Source organism: Ochlerotatus camptorhynchus, unplaced genomic scaffold (genome assembly GCF_037179485.1).
Source record: "Ochlerotatus camptorhynchus isolate MF236.1 unplaced genomic scaffold, CSIRO-AGI_Acam_v1.1 ptg000367l, whole genome shotgun sequence".
NCBI classification, from domain to species: Eukaryota; Metazoa; Arthropoda; class Insecta; order Diptera; family Culicidae; genus Ochlerotatus; species Ochlerotatus camptorhynchus.
In genome coordinates, this window is record NW_027040855.1 from 2,702,510 (window position 1) to 2,720,424 (window position 17,915).

At 39.3% G+C, this 17,915-nt stretch overlaps 1 protein-coding gene across 7 annotated transcripts in view; it reads left to right on the top strand.

The window, feature by feature from the left end:
• The window catches only part of chinmo (Chronologically inappropriate morphogenesis), a 273,776-nt gene extending 257,836 nt beyond the window's left edge, over positions 1-15,940 (top strand). For 4 of the 7 annotated variants that reach the window (XM_065232318.1, XM_065232317.1, XM_065232319.1 and 1 more), the window contains 5 exons: positions 3,839-4,059; positions 4,121-4,617; positions 13,382-13,526; positions 13,593-13,794; positions 13,964-15,940. In XM_065232318.1, the coding sequence (XP_065088390.1) occupies positions 3,839-4,059; positions 4,121-4,617; positions 13,382-13,526; positions 13,593-13,794; positions 13,964-14,184 (1,286 nt within the window). In that variant the 3' untranslated portion in view covers positions 14,185-15,940. The remainder of the gene's footprint in view (positions 1-3,838; positions 4,060-4,120; positions 4,618-13,381; positions 13,527-13,592; positions 13,795-13,963) is intronic. The other 3 variants (XM_065232321.1, XM_065232323.1, XM_065232322.1) reach the window with 3 other exon arrangements.
• The last annotated feature ends 1,975 nt before the right edge of the window (positions 15,941-17,915 follow it).

The following is a 17,915-nucleotide window of genomic DNA, read 5'->3' on the forward strand; positions in this document are numbered from 1 at the left end:
TCTGAAGCCAAAAGCTCGATTATCTTGAAATTTGGTGACTTTTCCAAACTTCTGGTAACGTTTCAATAGTTTTTGAACACGTACAGTATCTCAGAATAAAAAAAAAAAGACACACACCCGGTTTCTGGGTCTTTTAAGATCCAATATTGATTCTGCTATAAAATTCATAATATGAGTGCAATTTGCAATATAACTGCAGCAATAGGCGTGCAAGACATCTAACTGCACAAACCTCTTTTTACCATTTATGCGGTCAGAATTCCATTTGGTCATCATGACCGCACGGAACCAACTACAAACCGGAGTGGGTCCGGGAAAATGGAAACCGGCTGTTCTGCGAAGATTTTTTTTTTTGAAAATATGATGCTGCCCCATATGCCATATGAGCCATATGAGACATCGATTACTCCGGGAGAAGAAGTCTCCAGAAGATCCAGAACACCCCCAAATCCTCGCGATTTTTTTTTCAAATGTCGATTTACTTTACTTGAATAGTTACATACGATGTGTAAACATTATTTGGACCATCCATGGCCTCACGCTGGTCCTCCAGAAAAGCCGGAACATCCGTTAACAGCTAGAAGCCCAAGGCTGTAAACAGCGTATCGATTCATGTTAGCATGGTTGGTTCATGGCATTGTGATCATCTATTTTTGTAATTTAACCATTCGACAGATATAGGTAGACGAGGCTCGGTAGCTCAGTGGTTACCGTTTCTGCTTACTGAGCAGAAGGTCGGGAGTTCAATCCCAGGCCCGTTCTCTTCCTTGCAATTTTTCACTTTGCCTTATTCTATACCCACTAGATTTTAATGAAAACAAATTCTTCTTTAACACCGATCGCATCACTTACCACAGTGTGGGTCCTGATCTAAAAATAGAAATTGGATGAGTGCGCGCGAGTGTGTGGGTGTGTTTGTGTATTATAATCGCTTTACCAAAAAACGATCCCTGCGTGTGCGTGCAACCTTTCCCCCCAACATCCAACATCCCAGTGATTTCTCGTGGAAGCGCAGAGGATTTCTCGGTTTCCTTCACAGCGAGTACCACGTCAACACATTCCTTCCCATTCCCTAGTTGACCTGCATTCGGACACGGCCGGCGCTGGTATTGCTTAATATTAGATCTCCAGTTCTTACACACTGAGGATGAATGTTAGTCCCAAACATCATCTGTTGGTTCTCTGTGTAATTGCAGCTGATCTGGTAATAACAGAGCAGCAACCGTGGGCGGTCAATCTGATTTGATTTTGATTTTTGATTAACCATTCGACAGATATAGGAATCTACTTTCAAATGAACAAAGAAAGTTGCCTGATTGGACTTGCATTTGGTCACCCGGATCGGAAAAACCTATGACTCCTGAGCATAATGCGTATCGATTCATGTTGGCATGGCTGGTTCTCAGCAATGCGTCCATCAAATTTTTGACTTGTCAGTTTAACAGATAGGGAATCGATTGGACTTGTAGTTGGCCAGCCGGACCGGGAAAACTAGTGAGAGGATTATGGTCTGAAGATTCCCGGAAAACCCCGTGTACGGTCAATTCTTGAAAGCCAGCCTACTGTGTTACCTGACTTATAACGAATATACGTTTTATACGAGTACCCCTAATACAACGTATGACTCGTCTAATTTTGCATAGCATTTGCAATGTAAAATTAGACGAACTATACGTTGTATTCGGGGTACTCGTATACAACGTATATTCGTTATAAGTCAGGTAACACAGTAGAGATAAGAGATTTTTTGTAATTTGCATAGAATATTGAGCATAGATGAAATATGCAATCTTCATACCGATTCTGTTACTGGGGGCAGGAAAACGAATCTCCAGATATCCGGAATCATCGGGAAAACGGTTAATCCTTGAAAGTTATCCTAGAAATACACGATATTTTTTTATAAATTGCATAGAATCTTGAGCGTAGCTATAACATGCAATCCTCAGACTGGCCAGAAAACGGTTCTATAAATATAGCGATTCACCGCAAGTTTTTTCAATTTTTAATTTTTGTATGAGACATGTGCGGTTTTGTTGAAATGCATACAATTTTGAGCAAAGATAAAAAATGCTATTTCAATACCGATTCTGCTGCTTACTGTCTTTATTCCTCAAGCATATGTAATCATCCTGTTGGATTATGTCTCCTTCATGGTCATAAATTAGCTTGTAATTAATGGTGTCCATTTGCGTGCGTTCAAATAATTTTTTTGGAAAATAAAAAATGGCAGTGGACTCAATCAGCAGCGAGCAAGGGAATCCCCAGTGCATATTTAAACTGAAAACTGATGTTGAGGAATCCCTTGGCAGCTTGCTGTCATTGCCTTTTTGACATTCCTATTTCAAGTCACTCATACACATGTACGCTATAGCCGCTGTATTCATAGTCTGGCGGATAGAATTTTCATTTATCAAAAAGCTGAACCAATTCAATATATTGTAGACCAACAATTGAAAACGTTGGTTCCCGAGATTCTATCCGCCAGACTATGCATATAGCGACTATAACGTACGTAACATTTCAGTTCACCGCGAGAGTGATAGTTTGAAGAAACTAACCCAGTTTCGAACCTGGTTCACCAAACTAAAACGGCATAAGTGGGCCATGGTTCAGATCATTTCATATTATGAGAATACGTTCTTCTAGCAAGTCGACCGAAATCGAGATGCTTGCAGTTTCCTTAACACGTCGCTATCAATCATAGTACCGTGCCAGCACCATATTTGACGCGGTTCCTAATGGTGACGGACTTGTCTATTTTTAATCGCATTTCGATTTTGGCAAGTTATTTTTAAAAGCTTTGCTACCCTATCATCTTAAGAGCACTGGAACTAATATTTGCAACGTAACCCTTTTCAAAAATATTAATGCAACATAGTCGAAAATGATCGAGTGCGTCGAGTTAGGAACCGCGTCAAATATGGTGCCTTCACGGTAACTTCCCAGTTACCTCTTTAACCGATTACTTGACCCTTGCCATATTTAAATTGGAGATTTTTGAAAAGTTGGATGGTTTCCTTAACCTGTAATATTTCTGGAAAACGACTAGAAAACCAGGGAATATCATAAATATAATTTTTCATCACTGCATCAACACCCTGCTATTGAGTTTACTCCTATCTGTCATCTTTTGTATGCCTTCAGTTTGCAATAAAAAAAAAGCATCACGCTTAGCCAAACAAACATTGCCTTGCTAATCCAAATATGTCCAAATCAACCTTAAGCCTATCCACATCAACTGGAATAAATATCCAGATAAGCACATTCGCACCAAAAAAAAAAACGTACTGTGGCGCTACACTCCGTCACATGTGCAGCGTTTTTTCCCACCCATATTATGCCTTTTCGCGCACCATTGCATCGATAAGAAGCAACGATGAGGCAGGAATTTCCTGGAATTGTTATTGCCCAACGAACGCCATGACATCACACACAACCGCACCCGATGCTCAACTCCCGCGAGCTTCAAGGTCTTTTCGCTTTTTGGAAGTTATGCGTTTCGGGCAGAATGCAGGCCCCAAATAGAAAGACAAAAAAAAATGTGGGTCGGAAATGAGTTGCATATTCCTACTTTCGACTCGCGAACGAGTATGGTTTTGGTTTGTTGATTCTCCGGGAACACATTGGATGATAAATTACGACCAGTCAATGTTTACTGCAACAGAGCAATATACTGCTTTCATGCGGGGGGTTCGGTTCCCTATATTTAGATTACGCTGAAATTGGGTCACTGGTGGCATGGTCATGCTAGTGCAGCTTGCTTTCAAACGTAGATTAGTCATTTGGAGTTTTGGAACACGATCTAATGTTGACTTGTTTTGTTTTTTCCTTGCAGGAACCGTCTTCAACGCTCACAAGGTAATCCTGGCGGCATGTTCGAAGAACTTTGCCGACCTGTTCGAGCGGGCCCCAGTCGGCACCGGACAGATCTGTGTGATGCTCGAGGCAACCTCGGCGGACAACATGCACGCTCTGCTGGAGTTTATGTACAAAGGTGAAGTGCACGTGTCACAGAAAGCGCTGGAGAGCTTCCTAAAAGCCGCCGAGAATTTGCAGGTAAGTGCGACTTCTCCACGGCAATTTCCCCGGTACCAAATTTCTTCTTCTCCACCCGCAGGTCAAAGGTCTCACGACAGAGCACGGTCGGTTCGCGAGTGCCAATGCTACCCAGTCGCAGCAGCCTGCGTTCCATGAGTCCAACAACCTGCCCTCGCCAGCCGCTCGCCGACAGCAGCGGAATTCACTGTCCGCCTCGTTGGAGTCGATCAACCGGATCGGCGGTAAGAACGAGTCCCTAGCGGGAAGCGGCGGGGGAGGTGGCGGTGCAGGAGGCGGAAGCGGAGGTACCACAACGCCCAACTTCTCGTCCTACCTGCCACCGACCTACATGCCACAGCCGTACGAAACCACGAACCGGAAGCGTTCGATTCGTAGTCCCTTCTATGAGGAAACCACCCGGGGTAGTGTGCTGCGGGACGGTAAGGCCACCGGCGTCGGCAATGACAGCCCGGTGAGTGGCAGTAAAAACTATCGGCCCTCGAGCAGCGGTTCGTCGGCAGCACCGACGGAAGCGGACACGGTACACACGGATCGGGATTCACCGCACCAGTCAAAGTGAGTAGCTGCGGTGTCCTATCGAATTTACACTCTGTCTCTAGTTACTTCTGTTGTTCCGTATTTATGAAGAAAATAATTCAAGAATTGCAAGCTAAAAACTGTGTAAGCCCAATTATGGCTATACGTTGCTATCATAGTTTTGCCAACTCTTTATAGATAATCGAACCTCGAAAAATGTTAGAACGTGCAGGGGTGGTAGTAGATTTGTAATTTATCCACTATTTTCAAGCTGTTTAAGAAGTTAGTTTTTAGTTAGTCTTTTCAACTAAAAGTCACTAAAGTCTGATTTTGCTTTGCTTTCTAGAGCCAATCAAGTTGACGATCCAATTTATTGTGACGGAAGTGTGCTACTAGGGTGATTAAGGGGAAGCTCACCGCTCCGAAAAAAATAATTACGTTTTGATTTTTCTAAAAATATTGGAAAAAGATATCAAAATTAAAAAACAATCACATATTTTTTAATTTTTCAAAGAAAATTCACGTGCAAAAACATTTTTTATAAGTCATTATGGCATAAAGTTGGACTCAAAAAACCACAAAACATCAACTTTTCGGTTTTTCTGAGAGTCCAATTTTTTTCATGATGGGATAGAAAAAATTTTTTTGCATGTAATTTTTGACAAAAATTTAAGGAAGAAACTGATTTTCTTGGATTTTTGATAATTTTTCCCAATATTTTTAGAAAAATAAAAACGTACCGGAAATATTTTTTTATTTTTGGGCCGGTGAGCTTCCCCTTAACTCCATTATTGTTGTTTCGATATTCTCTTGCTTGAAGTCAAATTTCTATGCAGTGCCATCAAACCGAACGCCATTACGTCGAGGGTCAACATGAGCAGCAACAAAAGAACGCATGATCCATTGTTCATGCAAAATTCCAAATATGATTGCTACAATGTTCCTCGAAAGAACCGCTCGCTTTTTATAGAAAAATTCGGTTTAGAAAATCTTAAACTAGAAATGCCTGCAGATAGACATTAGGCTAGGATTGTTGATTTGTCACAGTCAGTATCCGGGTTTTCAAAGGGCACAATCGGATCCGGTACGTTTGGCATAAGGAAGTTTGCCATGATGGCATAATCGGCTGTATATTTACATATTTTGGAAACTTATAGCGAATTTGTTTATTATTCAGTTCCAACCTGGATCAGGTATCAAGATAAGGATTGCGCGATCTTCAGAGAAAGATCAATCTTGAAGGATCGATCTTATGTTTAGCTCTAGGATCGATTCACTGAATAAATCAATTCCAAAGTATTGATCTTTGGTAGATCGATTTTTTGATTTTTATTTTAATACGGTTGTTTACGGTGGTACCCCAACCAGTTCTTTCCTTTATGATATTCAATTAAATGTTGTCGTGACGATAAGGAGCAATCAGGGTTACTTCCACTCACTTGCTATAAAAAAATGTTTTTTTTTTATCAGAATTATGAAATAATTAGTTACTTTAATGATAATAAGTACTTGTAAGTTACAAGAAGAGATCGTTAAGTATGTGTTTGACACGTAAAACCTGTCAATATTGCTTTCAGTGCGTCGCAATAAGCGATTTTACGATTCGTGAGCACTCACTCTGAGTGAACGCTCTCGAATCATACGATCGCTGATTGTGCGCTAGCGCAAGCGAAATTGACAGGTTTTATTAGTCAAACACATACTTTACATCCTCTTCTTGTTACTTACAATAACAACATATCGTTTCATTATCTAAAAATGTCATAATTCAAAGAAAAACAATTTTTTATAGCAAGTGAGTGAAAGCTACCCTGGGAGCAATGAGCATAGCAGCACATAACATATGTGGAACTCGATCATCAAAAATCGACCCCATTTCAGTGATTTCAAGTGATATAGAAGGACATCAATCTGTCAAATTACTGGTATAATTATTGATTATACCAGCTGTAAATGAGTAAGGGGTAGTCAATTTTATTAAAATAATTCTATCGTAGTTTATAATGATGTGTCTTTTTAGTAGTCCTGAACTCATCTCTTCATATTTCCTTAACAATATACCTTCTTTATTTATAATAATATAGCTAGCTTTAATAAATTCATTCATTCACACAGCAAAATATTAACTTTTGCATTAAAAAAGTAGACATTATTTGCAAATTTTTTATGCGATGCCTACCCGAGCAAAGTCGGTTAACAAAATGAAAGCAAATCGATATTAAAGTGTGCAGTTCTTATCATAATGAAAACTCATTTTGATTTCAAATGTTGCGACATAAGTCTGATATCATATTGTGCTTTCATTATGCAGTCCAGACGTTTTAAATGAAAGCAACTTAACTTGAAGTTCTGCTGTTTACGTCTTGTTTAAAATTTAATTGAAATTCATCTGTCGTTGAACTAATGATTATCGTTAATCTGATTTGTTTAACACATTTTAGGTCATTCGTGACTTGCCCGCGGTGAGATTGGAGCCTAAGTCTTTCAGCTTGAGAAACATGAATGATAACCATTTACTCTAGGCCCGTATTCAGTTAAACATTATGAATGCAAAATCAGTAATCAAATTGATTTCATTGAAAGCAGGATTATTTTTCCGTTTGCTTCAACAGTGTAAAATTTTGCTCTCATTTTTGCTGTGTTAACCGTTAAGTCAACCAAAATGAGATCAACTGGAGTATTCAAAATAAGTTACATCATAACAGCAAATTTTGATTTCAATTTGATCTTCAGCTTTGCTCGGGTAGCCACCCAGCTATTTACAGCCCAATTTAGATATCAAAACGTATTGTTTTTCTGAAATTATAGCCAAAAAAGTTTGGAAACTCCACGCGTTCATTTCTTCTAACTCTAAATTTGCGCGGATTCATTTTTTTCAAAATGTACGTACCATCTTTTCTTTGGACATTTTTTTTTGTAACCAACCCAGACAACCAGAATGCACGTATATTCAAAGTTGTTTTCGTGATATACAAACATATATACAAACAAACAAGTCGTATACAATGCAAAGAAATGGCTTATACGTACAAAAGTGGAGGCCCTATACGTGCATATTTTCGTTTAATTTTAAACGAGTAGATTTAACATCATATACGATTTAATCTGTAATAACAAATTTATTTTTAAAAGTCTTACGATGTAATCCGATTCAATTTGTGATACAATACGACGGAAAAATGAGCCATCGCATATAAGTCAGAAATTTTCATTCTATACGATTTAATTTAAACATAATGCGAGGTATGCCATTCTTATATGCGATTTTGACTTAACTTGTAGCAATTTACGATTCTGTCTGTACATTGTTATACGACTTCTGGTTGTCTGGGAATTGCATATATCTTTGATTTCATAAGGTTTCGTTTGAGAAAAAATACGACTGTGCAAATTTGGAGTTAAGTGCATACATGTTTAAGTCCAGAGAGCAGCAACAAAATCTTCGAATTTTTAGCATTACATTGCATTCAATTAACATAATATCCGTTATCATTGCAATACAATTCAACCAGGTTGAAGAGACGTAGAAATATTGCATCTGTAAAAAGGTCAATAACTGTTTAACAACGCTCATGATTGACTTCTGATCGACTAGAAAATACTAGTGAAAATATCCTTTGAAAAGCTCCCCCGAAAAAAGAATAGCCGCATTATCAAATGAGCTGTAAACAGCAAACTCTGTAAACCATTTAAATAGTGGATGAACAAAAGAGACGATAAATTCTCTGGGCCTCACCTCTTTACACTCATTGCGCATTATCTTGACAATTGACAATACGCCTTTTTGTTCACTCTGTAACTCTTTACTCCTATGGTAAAATCCATAAAATCACATAAGCAAACATCAGTCTGGCCGTGAAACATGGTTAAGATTTCTTTACCCTTTCACTCATATGAAAATCCCATAAGATACTGTCAATCTTTCCGTGAAAAGACGGCGACTTGCTCGTACCATGGTGGAATGAAGAGATAAGACAAAGTCCTAGACTAGACTTCATGCACAGATTGTCAGATGATTATGAGATTTTACCATAGGGGTAAAGAGTTGCAGAGTCGCCGTCAACATCAATGCTTACTGAGCATGCAACCAACAATCAATACGAAACTATCGATTTTAAATTGGCTCACTACTTGACTAGCCTATTGGTCCCAAGCAAATCGATTAACCTACCCCATTCTAGTCGAAATTCTAGTACTACACAATGTTTGTTTTGATTTGCTATGAAAGTTTGACAGATACAATGAGGGGTTCGTGGGTTTTCCTATGTTTCGAGGGGTGCATCGATTTGCTTGGGACAGAAGATAGTACCAGATCTGAGCCAAAAAGTTGAGCATGCTTCTTCGTGACCTACTAGTCTTAGAGTTACCTCTATGATGCAACCTTATATCTGCTTTTCTTTCTTTCACAAGAGCCAATGTCGCAAACGTAAACAATTACTCTCTCGGAGAGTAATCGGATTTCTCGAGAATGAAAACTCACTCAAATAAACCACCACGATGATTGTGTAGAGCTAGAGTCCTCCTATCCGATAGAATTGGTGGCTTACATTGATTGACTTTGAACTACGAGAAATTTACGAAAGAAGCCATGGTTTACGTTTTCGACATCACAAAAATTTTGTTTTGACAGATCGATGCCCAACTATGCCAGTTATACCACTGAGGCATACACAAAAAAGGGGTCAACTCTGGCATAACATTTGATAACGGCACAAAAGCATTTGTAAACAAACATTCTAAGGCCCTTTACACGCGAACCAAAGTACGTCCACGCAAACCAATACCACTTTCGGAAAGGTGATAGGTACCCCTATCCGATGATGTTGTTGGTTTGCGTGGGCTTTCTTTGGTTCGCGTGTAAAGGGCCTTAGAAAGTTGGTTAACAAATGCTTTTGTGCCGTTATCAAATGTTATGCCTGAACTTTTAGTCATCTAGTTTGCATGAAGTTCCACATATGTTATGTGACAGCAGGGAGGTAGCACAAACCTTCAAGTGTTGCTGTATTCGTAAATATCGGAATCGCAAATAGTGACGTCATTGCACTGTACACGGAGATGAAAAACTACCCAAAATTAAGTACTTTTCCCTCAATTCCGGGGTTCAGCCCAATAACCCAAATTTGAGTAAATCGCATATAGTAGTTTCCATTTAACACCAGCAAAAAAATTACCTACTCTTAAGTATATTCTACCCAAAATTAAGTTTAATTCACGTAAATTTGAGAATATGCAATTTATTAAAAGTAACTTATTGGGCTGAACTATATCGTTGGGTCGAATCTCTCGTTCCTTTTTTGACAACAATAACGAGTGCAAGTGAGAGGCTGAAGTCAATATTAAGTAAAAAGAACTCAAATTTTGGGTAGTATTTTTTCTCCGTGTAGGGAGCGATGCTGATGTTGACGTTATGTTCGTTAAATTTACCATCATCCGGAAAATCGGAAATTAGGATGAAAAAGATCGATCTTCTAAAGATCGATCCAAGATAGCCCAATCCTTAAGTAAGTTGTGTCAGTTTTGAGTAGTTTTAACTTGACGTTGAGTGAAAACAACTTAAAAGTAAGTAATCCTATTTACATGCGAGTGAGTGACAACAACGCAAAATTGAGTAGGCGCTAGAACTCTAAATTGAGTTGGCGCACGGAACTTCCTACCTGGGTTAAAATAACTCAAACTTAGGTACTTTTTTCTTTCCGTGTACCTCAGGTTGAGATTCGCACTGACAAAAAGCTCGGTTTTGCACAATAAAATTTCCTTTTTTCAATTGCTGCGATTGGTGAAGTGAGCACGGTCTGGAGTGTAACAAGGAAGACAAAAAGAAAACTAAACTAAACTTAACAAGGAAGACACATATCCCAAGTAACATTGCAAGTTTTATAAAGATTTTAAAGCATGCTACAATTCTAAATCATGGTCTCGAGAACCCTCATAAAACCAAAATTGTTACTTGGGATCTGACGATATGTAGTGGTGGTAGATTCTCATTAAACGAGATTGTGTGTTCAGCCCAAGAATTTCTTCCAAATTTGCAATTATAAATGTGTTTGTCACTCCGCATTTGATTAGTATTCTGAGAGAGAGAGCTCACAGAAACGGTTTGGGGGGGGGGGGGGGGGGGGTGTTACTCCTGCCAGAACCTCGAGACTCATGTTATGCGTTGAGTGCATACTGCCAAGAGCAATACGCAGACAACGGTATCGAATTCGTTCCAATTTTATCAGGTGACATTTTCTTGCCGAGAGAAAGCAGAAAGAGCCGTACTCTAGAACAGAGAGAATTGTTGTTTTATAACGCGTTATGATATGAGGTCTCCCGGATGAGCACCCCACCATGTGCCACAAATTGAATGGAGAAAGTTGATCCTCTGTTGGCATTTTTGCTTCAAATACGTAATATGGGTATTCCAAGTGCGCTTTGAATCAAACCAGACCCCAAGGTACTTGAGTAATGTTTCTGCCCTAAATATTAAGCTGCATTTGGGCTGGGTGCCGCTTTCGAGTAAACACTACCAGTTCAGTTTTCTGCGGCGAGAATTCGATCCCTAGATTGCTAGCCCAAGACGACAAGTTATCTAAGGAATTTTGCAATGGTCCTTGCAAGTCCACGGCATGTGGACCTCTTACGGAAACCTCACCGTCGTCTGCAAGTTGTCTTAGCGTGCATTTTTCTGCCAAACAGTTGTCGATATCTTTGACATAAACATTATAAAGAAGAGGGTTTAGACATGAGCCTTGGGGCAGGCCTATGTAGCTATGGATTTGGATGTTAATCATTTTCAAGGTAATTTGCTCCTCAAATGAAAATGCATAAATATTTTAAAATAATGTTTCAGGGAAGCTGTGGCACTTTTATTAATTAGAATCTCATAATGTTCACTATATTGTCAGAATTTATACTACCAAGTAAATGAAGAGGATACATTGTTATTTTTTTCCAATGGTACACAGTTGATAAAGACGCTGCTACGAAGCAAGTCTATGCTGAAGGAAGCTGGGTTCGATTCCCGTCCGGTCTATTAATTTATCGTTTTCCTTGGGTATAGGATTGTACAGGCATAGAAAGCTCTCTATAAAATGTGGAAGCGCTTCAAAAACACTAAGTTGAGAGCAAGCAAACAGCTAATCAAATTTTGCAATAAGCGTGAAATTCCATGTAGTAGTAATACAAATGACATTTTTAAGTAATGAAAATAGTTTTTTTTTTTATCTATCGCGGATTAGGATATAAAGTCGCGGATTCCTTTTGAGAAATCGAGGATTCCGCGGATAAAATTTTGAAGATCTTGTTACAGCTGTGCGTTTTGAAAAAAAAATAGGTGTGTTCCAGCCGAGTTCCAGTTCAAACTTGGTTCATTGCCTCTAGCGAACAATTATACGAAGTTTCAGAAGGTAAAATCTAGAATATGTTTATTTTTTAGTTATTTGGCCTGGAACTGCTCCATAAATGACAATCACTGTGTTTTCAATACAATGTAATCAAACCAAGAAGTGCACGCCCATCGGTCTCATAAGAAAGTTGTCGCCAGCACTATAACCATAGAGGTAACTCTAAGACCAGAAGGTCCCGAAAAAACGTGCTAAACTTTTTGGCTCAGCTCTGGTACTCTCTCGGTGCCAAGCTAATCGATGCACACCTGGGAGCATAGGAAAATCCACAAACCCCTCATTTTATCTGTCAAACTTTCATAGCTAATCAAAACAAACATTGTGTAGGTAGTACTAAAATTTTGACTAGAATGGGGTACGTTAATCGATTTGCATGGGACCAGGGAAGGGGTTGAAACGGTTGACGTTTTTTACTACACTCGCTTCGTTGTCGTGCGTGACAGTTTGTTTGTATTCGTACTCTCATGTTCTACCGTCATCCCTCCTACACAACACTAGCGGTAGAACAACATTCGAGCAAAAATAAAATTATCAAATAACTATCATATGACATGTGTGATTTCGTTCTAATTCTTCTGATCAAAAATGTTATTACTAGGACATCGTTGCTTGCTTTTTTTTCAGAATTCACACAAGCACAACATCAGCAGCTCTTATTATGAGGAAAACTAAAATACATACATTCGCGACGGTCTTCGGCGACACTGTCGTATTACAGAGCCTGTCATATGACATTTTAGTTTAGTACTGCAATTCGATAGCTTGTTTTGCAACTGTCGGAAGCATAGGCAGTCGATTATCACAGAAAATGTGTCGACTACGGTGACCGCTTACAAGACTGGCCTAGGTCATGAAATTAGTTTTCAATCGATGTCTCAGAATCTTTAGAATACTTTTTAATCCACGATATTGAAGTTCTAGGCACGGAATCTTAAACATTTTCAATGTTTGAATGTTCTAAATGGTTTATTAGGAACTCATCTTTGGATTTCTTTGCAAATTTGTCAAGGATTTGTTTAGGACCATTCCAAAAAGTCTTCGTTCAAATTTGGCTTTGAGTCGTGTTGAATCCTCATGCAAATGAGCGCTAAAAGACGCCCTATTTTCAGCAAGTTCACAAATCCGAACAGGATAATTTAGAATGCACGCAAGTCATACCTCAGCATTGCTCATCGTTTGGAATCAATTCCTTCCAGTTTCCTTGAACATTGGTTGGGCAATATCAAATAAAATCACAACTATTCTAGTTTGTCTACCGTTCGGCATTCGTGCTTCCGGCTCAGCTCTTCGTAGTTTGCCGTGATGTGTGCAGTGTTAATTTCTGATGTATCATATTTTACGAACACGAGACACTTTCGATCTGCACTCTCTCATTCGGATTCGAGTCATCATTTTCTATAACGTGTTTTCTTTTCCAGTCGCTACGAAAATCACAGTCCCAGCACGACCCACCACGGCAACGGAAACGGACCAGTCTCATCGAACACGTTAGAACGGGACGATCGGAGTGATCGGGCGCCTTCCGAGGACAAAATCAAAATCGAATGCAAGGAAGGAAACGACGTAAGTTACTACTAAGTGATGCTTGGTTTAGTTCGACTTGATCATCTATTGATTTGTTATTTGCAGACCGGTGCCGAGGATCTGCGAATGAAATCGAATGAAATGCGACCGATCCAGTCACCGCTGACGTCATCCGCCCCGCCAACGCCGACGACACCCGTCACCTTCTTGAAAGGCGGCCTGCCCGGAGGACTGGACGGACTGACCCCCACCGTCGATATGATAAGTATGTTGAACGTCCAGCGGGAAAGTGTAACCACTGCGGACGGTAAGAATCCACTTCATTCAAGCTTGATCCGCATCGACTAACACTTAACACGCACGTGTTGTACACACATCCCAAAAAAAAAAAAAACCGATCATCAAATTGATTGCAATTACTCAAATTCGAACCTCCAGCCAAGTAAAGACTGACATCCCAATCTCTCTAATCCCAGGTTCTCTCGCTCCAGGCAAAAAGCTACAGTGTCCCCTCTGTGATCGCCAGTACGGCTACGAAACGAACCTACGCGCCCACATCCGCCAGCGACATCAGGGTATCCGTGTGCCATGTCCCTACTGCAGTCGAACGTTCACCCGCAACAACACTGTCCGGCGACATATAGCCCGGGAGCACAAAACGCAGACGACGTTCATGCCGAACCAGCTGCACAGTTAAGATGGTTGCTGCTGAAGACAACGCTGAAAGAAAGAAACAAACGAACGACAAAACTGCCAGCAGACCATCCGCAATCAGATCATCAGAACAATGAAGTAGAAAGCAAAACTCGCGAGCATTGAAGCTACCAGTTCATGGTGGCAACAAGTGATAGGGAAAACTAAGAGCTGAAATCCGAAATTTATTTCGCAAACAAACTCTGAAATAAATAGCATAATAATTAGAGGCAATGAGAGAACGAGAGAGAGAGAGAGAGAGTAGGAACATGAAATTGGCACTGCTGAAGACAAAACAGCTTAGATGATGGCCGGAGCGAACAAGTTCCGGCATATTTTGAGATGTATTTCGCGCTATTCTCACTAGTGATATGAAATGGTTTGAGGAAGGTGTAATGCCGCTCTAAAAGCCATACCAACCAATGTTACCGGATGCAAACCGAATGCAATATTTAAGTTTTTTTTTCCCATGCAAGCTTTTCTCCCCTGAGATGTTTAATCCTTTTTCATTTTATTTTTTTCATTAAAGTTCCTTTGTTGTTACACATTTGAACTGAATTTCTTATTTTCTGCCTAAATCAACTCTCTGTTGCAGGGAGAGTTGGAGACTTTCTTCCACCTGTTGATGGAGGAAAGAAAGATAAACATAATCACCGCAAGTGTCATTATTTAATAATTTAAAGAAAAGTAATAAACATAGTTGAAGGTATGAACAAAAGAACACGAACGTAACTGATACATACAGAGGCAAGTTTCAGTTTTCGCGCGCGCAATTAAGCCACACATATAAGGAAAAAAAAAATGGTCATCTATATCAACGGAAGATGCTAATTTTCTCACACAACAGAACTATTGAAGTAACTAAAAGTAATAGACGAGAAATAAATAATGAATATACACAGTACCTGCTGAGAATAAGGAAAAATAGATTAATGAAAAATATTTAAATATAAATATATGGATAAATATTTAAATATATTGTAACGTAAGCGCGGTTGCAAGTTGAAACGGAACTAATTGATAAAAGAAAACACAAACACAACAAAAGACATTTCAATTACTAAGCAAAGCAGTGAAGGGTAAATGTTTAAATTGTACAAAAAAAAAAGAAAGATACCAACCAATCAACAAGCATAGCAGAACAGAAACAGATACAGAAAGAGACGTTAAGGAACTTATTGATTTTCAACAGAGTTAGTTTTGTTTTGTTTTACTGCAACTTTAAAGCATTAGGAGAATCTTAACTTTAACTGCGCAAAATAGTATGAAACTGGGTGCCTACTAAAAAGAGAAACTACTACTACTTTATCCTACTACTGCATCTACTACGACGACAGCCGCAATAATACCCAATTCTATTACCGAGTAATAGACAAACCCCAAAATAGGCAAATCAATAGAACTAGTTACTTGTTGAATCCGATTGATCTCATTTTTAAGCAAATCTTTAACGTTACAATATATAAAGACCAATTACTCAATCAATAGCCATGGTGCATCCCTATTAATACTTAGGACCGTTATCAGCAGCACATGGCAGCATTGCTTCGATGCTGCCAGTTGCCTGTTTTGTTTTACACCGTTTTAGTGATCCACTACTACAGTTAGTTCTCGGATAGTGTTCGTTCCGTTCCCGTGATTACAACCCCCGATTTTTTGGCGAAAAATACATCTCAAAATTTTCAGGATAAACTGTTTACAATACAAAACGAAACGCAGCCATTTTTCTGTTGGTAAGATATAAAAAAAAAACAAACAAACACACACATACACACCGAAAAGGTGTAACTTTGTTTTTCTGAGCTTTTGTTTGCCGATCAGAATAGGAAGCAGAGGGCTGCGTCCAGAGCGCAGAGCCTCTAATGGATGGGAGGAGGCGGAAAATAATAAGAAATTCAACAATCAAAACTGATGTGCTCATATTAATGTGTAAGTTTGTCAAGCAAAACAGTCGAAGCAAAATGTATCGAAATGAAAGTATAAACAAAACAAACAAACAAAAAAACGGGAAGAAAAAAGAGCAAGCGCAATGCGAGCGAGAGCGAGAGCGAGAATGGAGATCCCGATTGGATCTGTCTCCTTGGAAGCAAGCAGGACGGGATGGAAGGCGATTGCACATTCGGAGTGCTGCGCAAAAGTGCTTTGTTGTCATTTGTTTTTAGTGTGTTTTTTTTTTTAGTTTAGGTGCAAGATGCATCTCGTTAACCGGAAGTTACCCTAACACCTTTGAAAGGTAATAGATTTTAGTTCGTTTTTATTTTGCACTGCAACTGAGAAGCTAAACGGGATGAATGCGCAAACTTTTTAACCTCACTTTTTTTTTGTTGACCGTTGTTGGGTGGACATTGCATCTGTTTGCAATATGTAGGGTTAGGTGGGGCAAGATGGGTTCCGGGGAAATTTATATATTGTCAATACTAGAAACACTGGAATAAGAGACCAGTGGAGAAAAAAAACATGAATTTCTCAACAAGATAAACATCAAAGCAATCGTGGCATCACTTGCATTTGTAACTGCTTGCGAGTGACTTCGCCAATGCACCGACGAGCGAGTTCATGAGTGATTGTTAAATGATTTTAATACTCCTCCCTAATTAAGGTGGTTCGCTGTGAGATCATTATTCTCGCTACCACTTCGAAACTTTAAGTGCACAAATATCAGCTTCCACGGCACGTACTACAATGAAACTGTTACTCCACGTTTACTGCGCTGCAGCATACATGCAGTAGCAATTTCAGGTGAAATGGAACTCTAATTTCCGAGATTTGTGCATTTAAAAATTCGAGGTGGAAGTGCATTTATAGCCTACGTGGTGACCATTTGTGGACTCTACGAGGAATCACCTTAAAGCAAACCATTTGTAAACGTTGCAGATTGGAACCGCTTTTGACAGTTCGATTGGAATCATAACAGTGTCTCCGCTGGTCTCTTATTCCAGTGTTTCTAGTCAATACTCAAGATATATTACCGATAATGCTGATGGTGTAAGGAAAAACAGAAGTATGGATTGAATATTTTTCACGCTTTTGTCGGTAGAACGGGTTCAGTTTTGAAAACAGCTTCGAAGATAGGTAGAAAGTATCGGCCAAATCCGGACCAACTCAAAATATCGGTGAAATGTGGGTAAATTTAATGAACTGAAATATGGATATTCATTCTACATTTAAATTAGGAAATTTAATCAATATTATCTAGATAGAGCTGGAATTAGTGCGTAACAGCTTTTGTAAACAATGACTTCTACCGATGACTTCTATTAATTCAAGGCACGCCCACGCAGACCAACCTACCCGATGAGGATGTTGGTTTGCGTGGGTGAGCCTTGAATTTCTAGAAATCATCAAGAGAAGTCATTGTTTACAAAAGCTGTTAGGCCCTAATTCCAGCTCTATCTAGATTTGAGTAACTTTGATGCAAATCTCACTACAGTTTACCCATGTTCAAATTGCCAACGGAGATTTTATAAATTTAATGTAGGTAAACTTGATCAATTTTAAGGGAGTGATGCCCTTTCGTCCCCCCAAAAAATTTCGGATTCCGACATAAACTGTACGAAAAAAGTCGGGTTGCCCCCTTTTCAAAATTCAAGCCAAGTTGGTGCTACTGGACATAGCTTATCACCTCTTCATTATTCCCCAAGGAAAATGATGATGAATTTTTGAAAACACCCTCTTCTTTCCTCTTGACGATTATTTGAGGACTGCGAACCGGATCTAGTAATGCTCAAGCAAAAA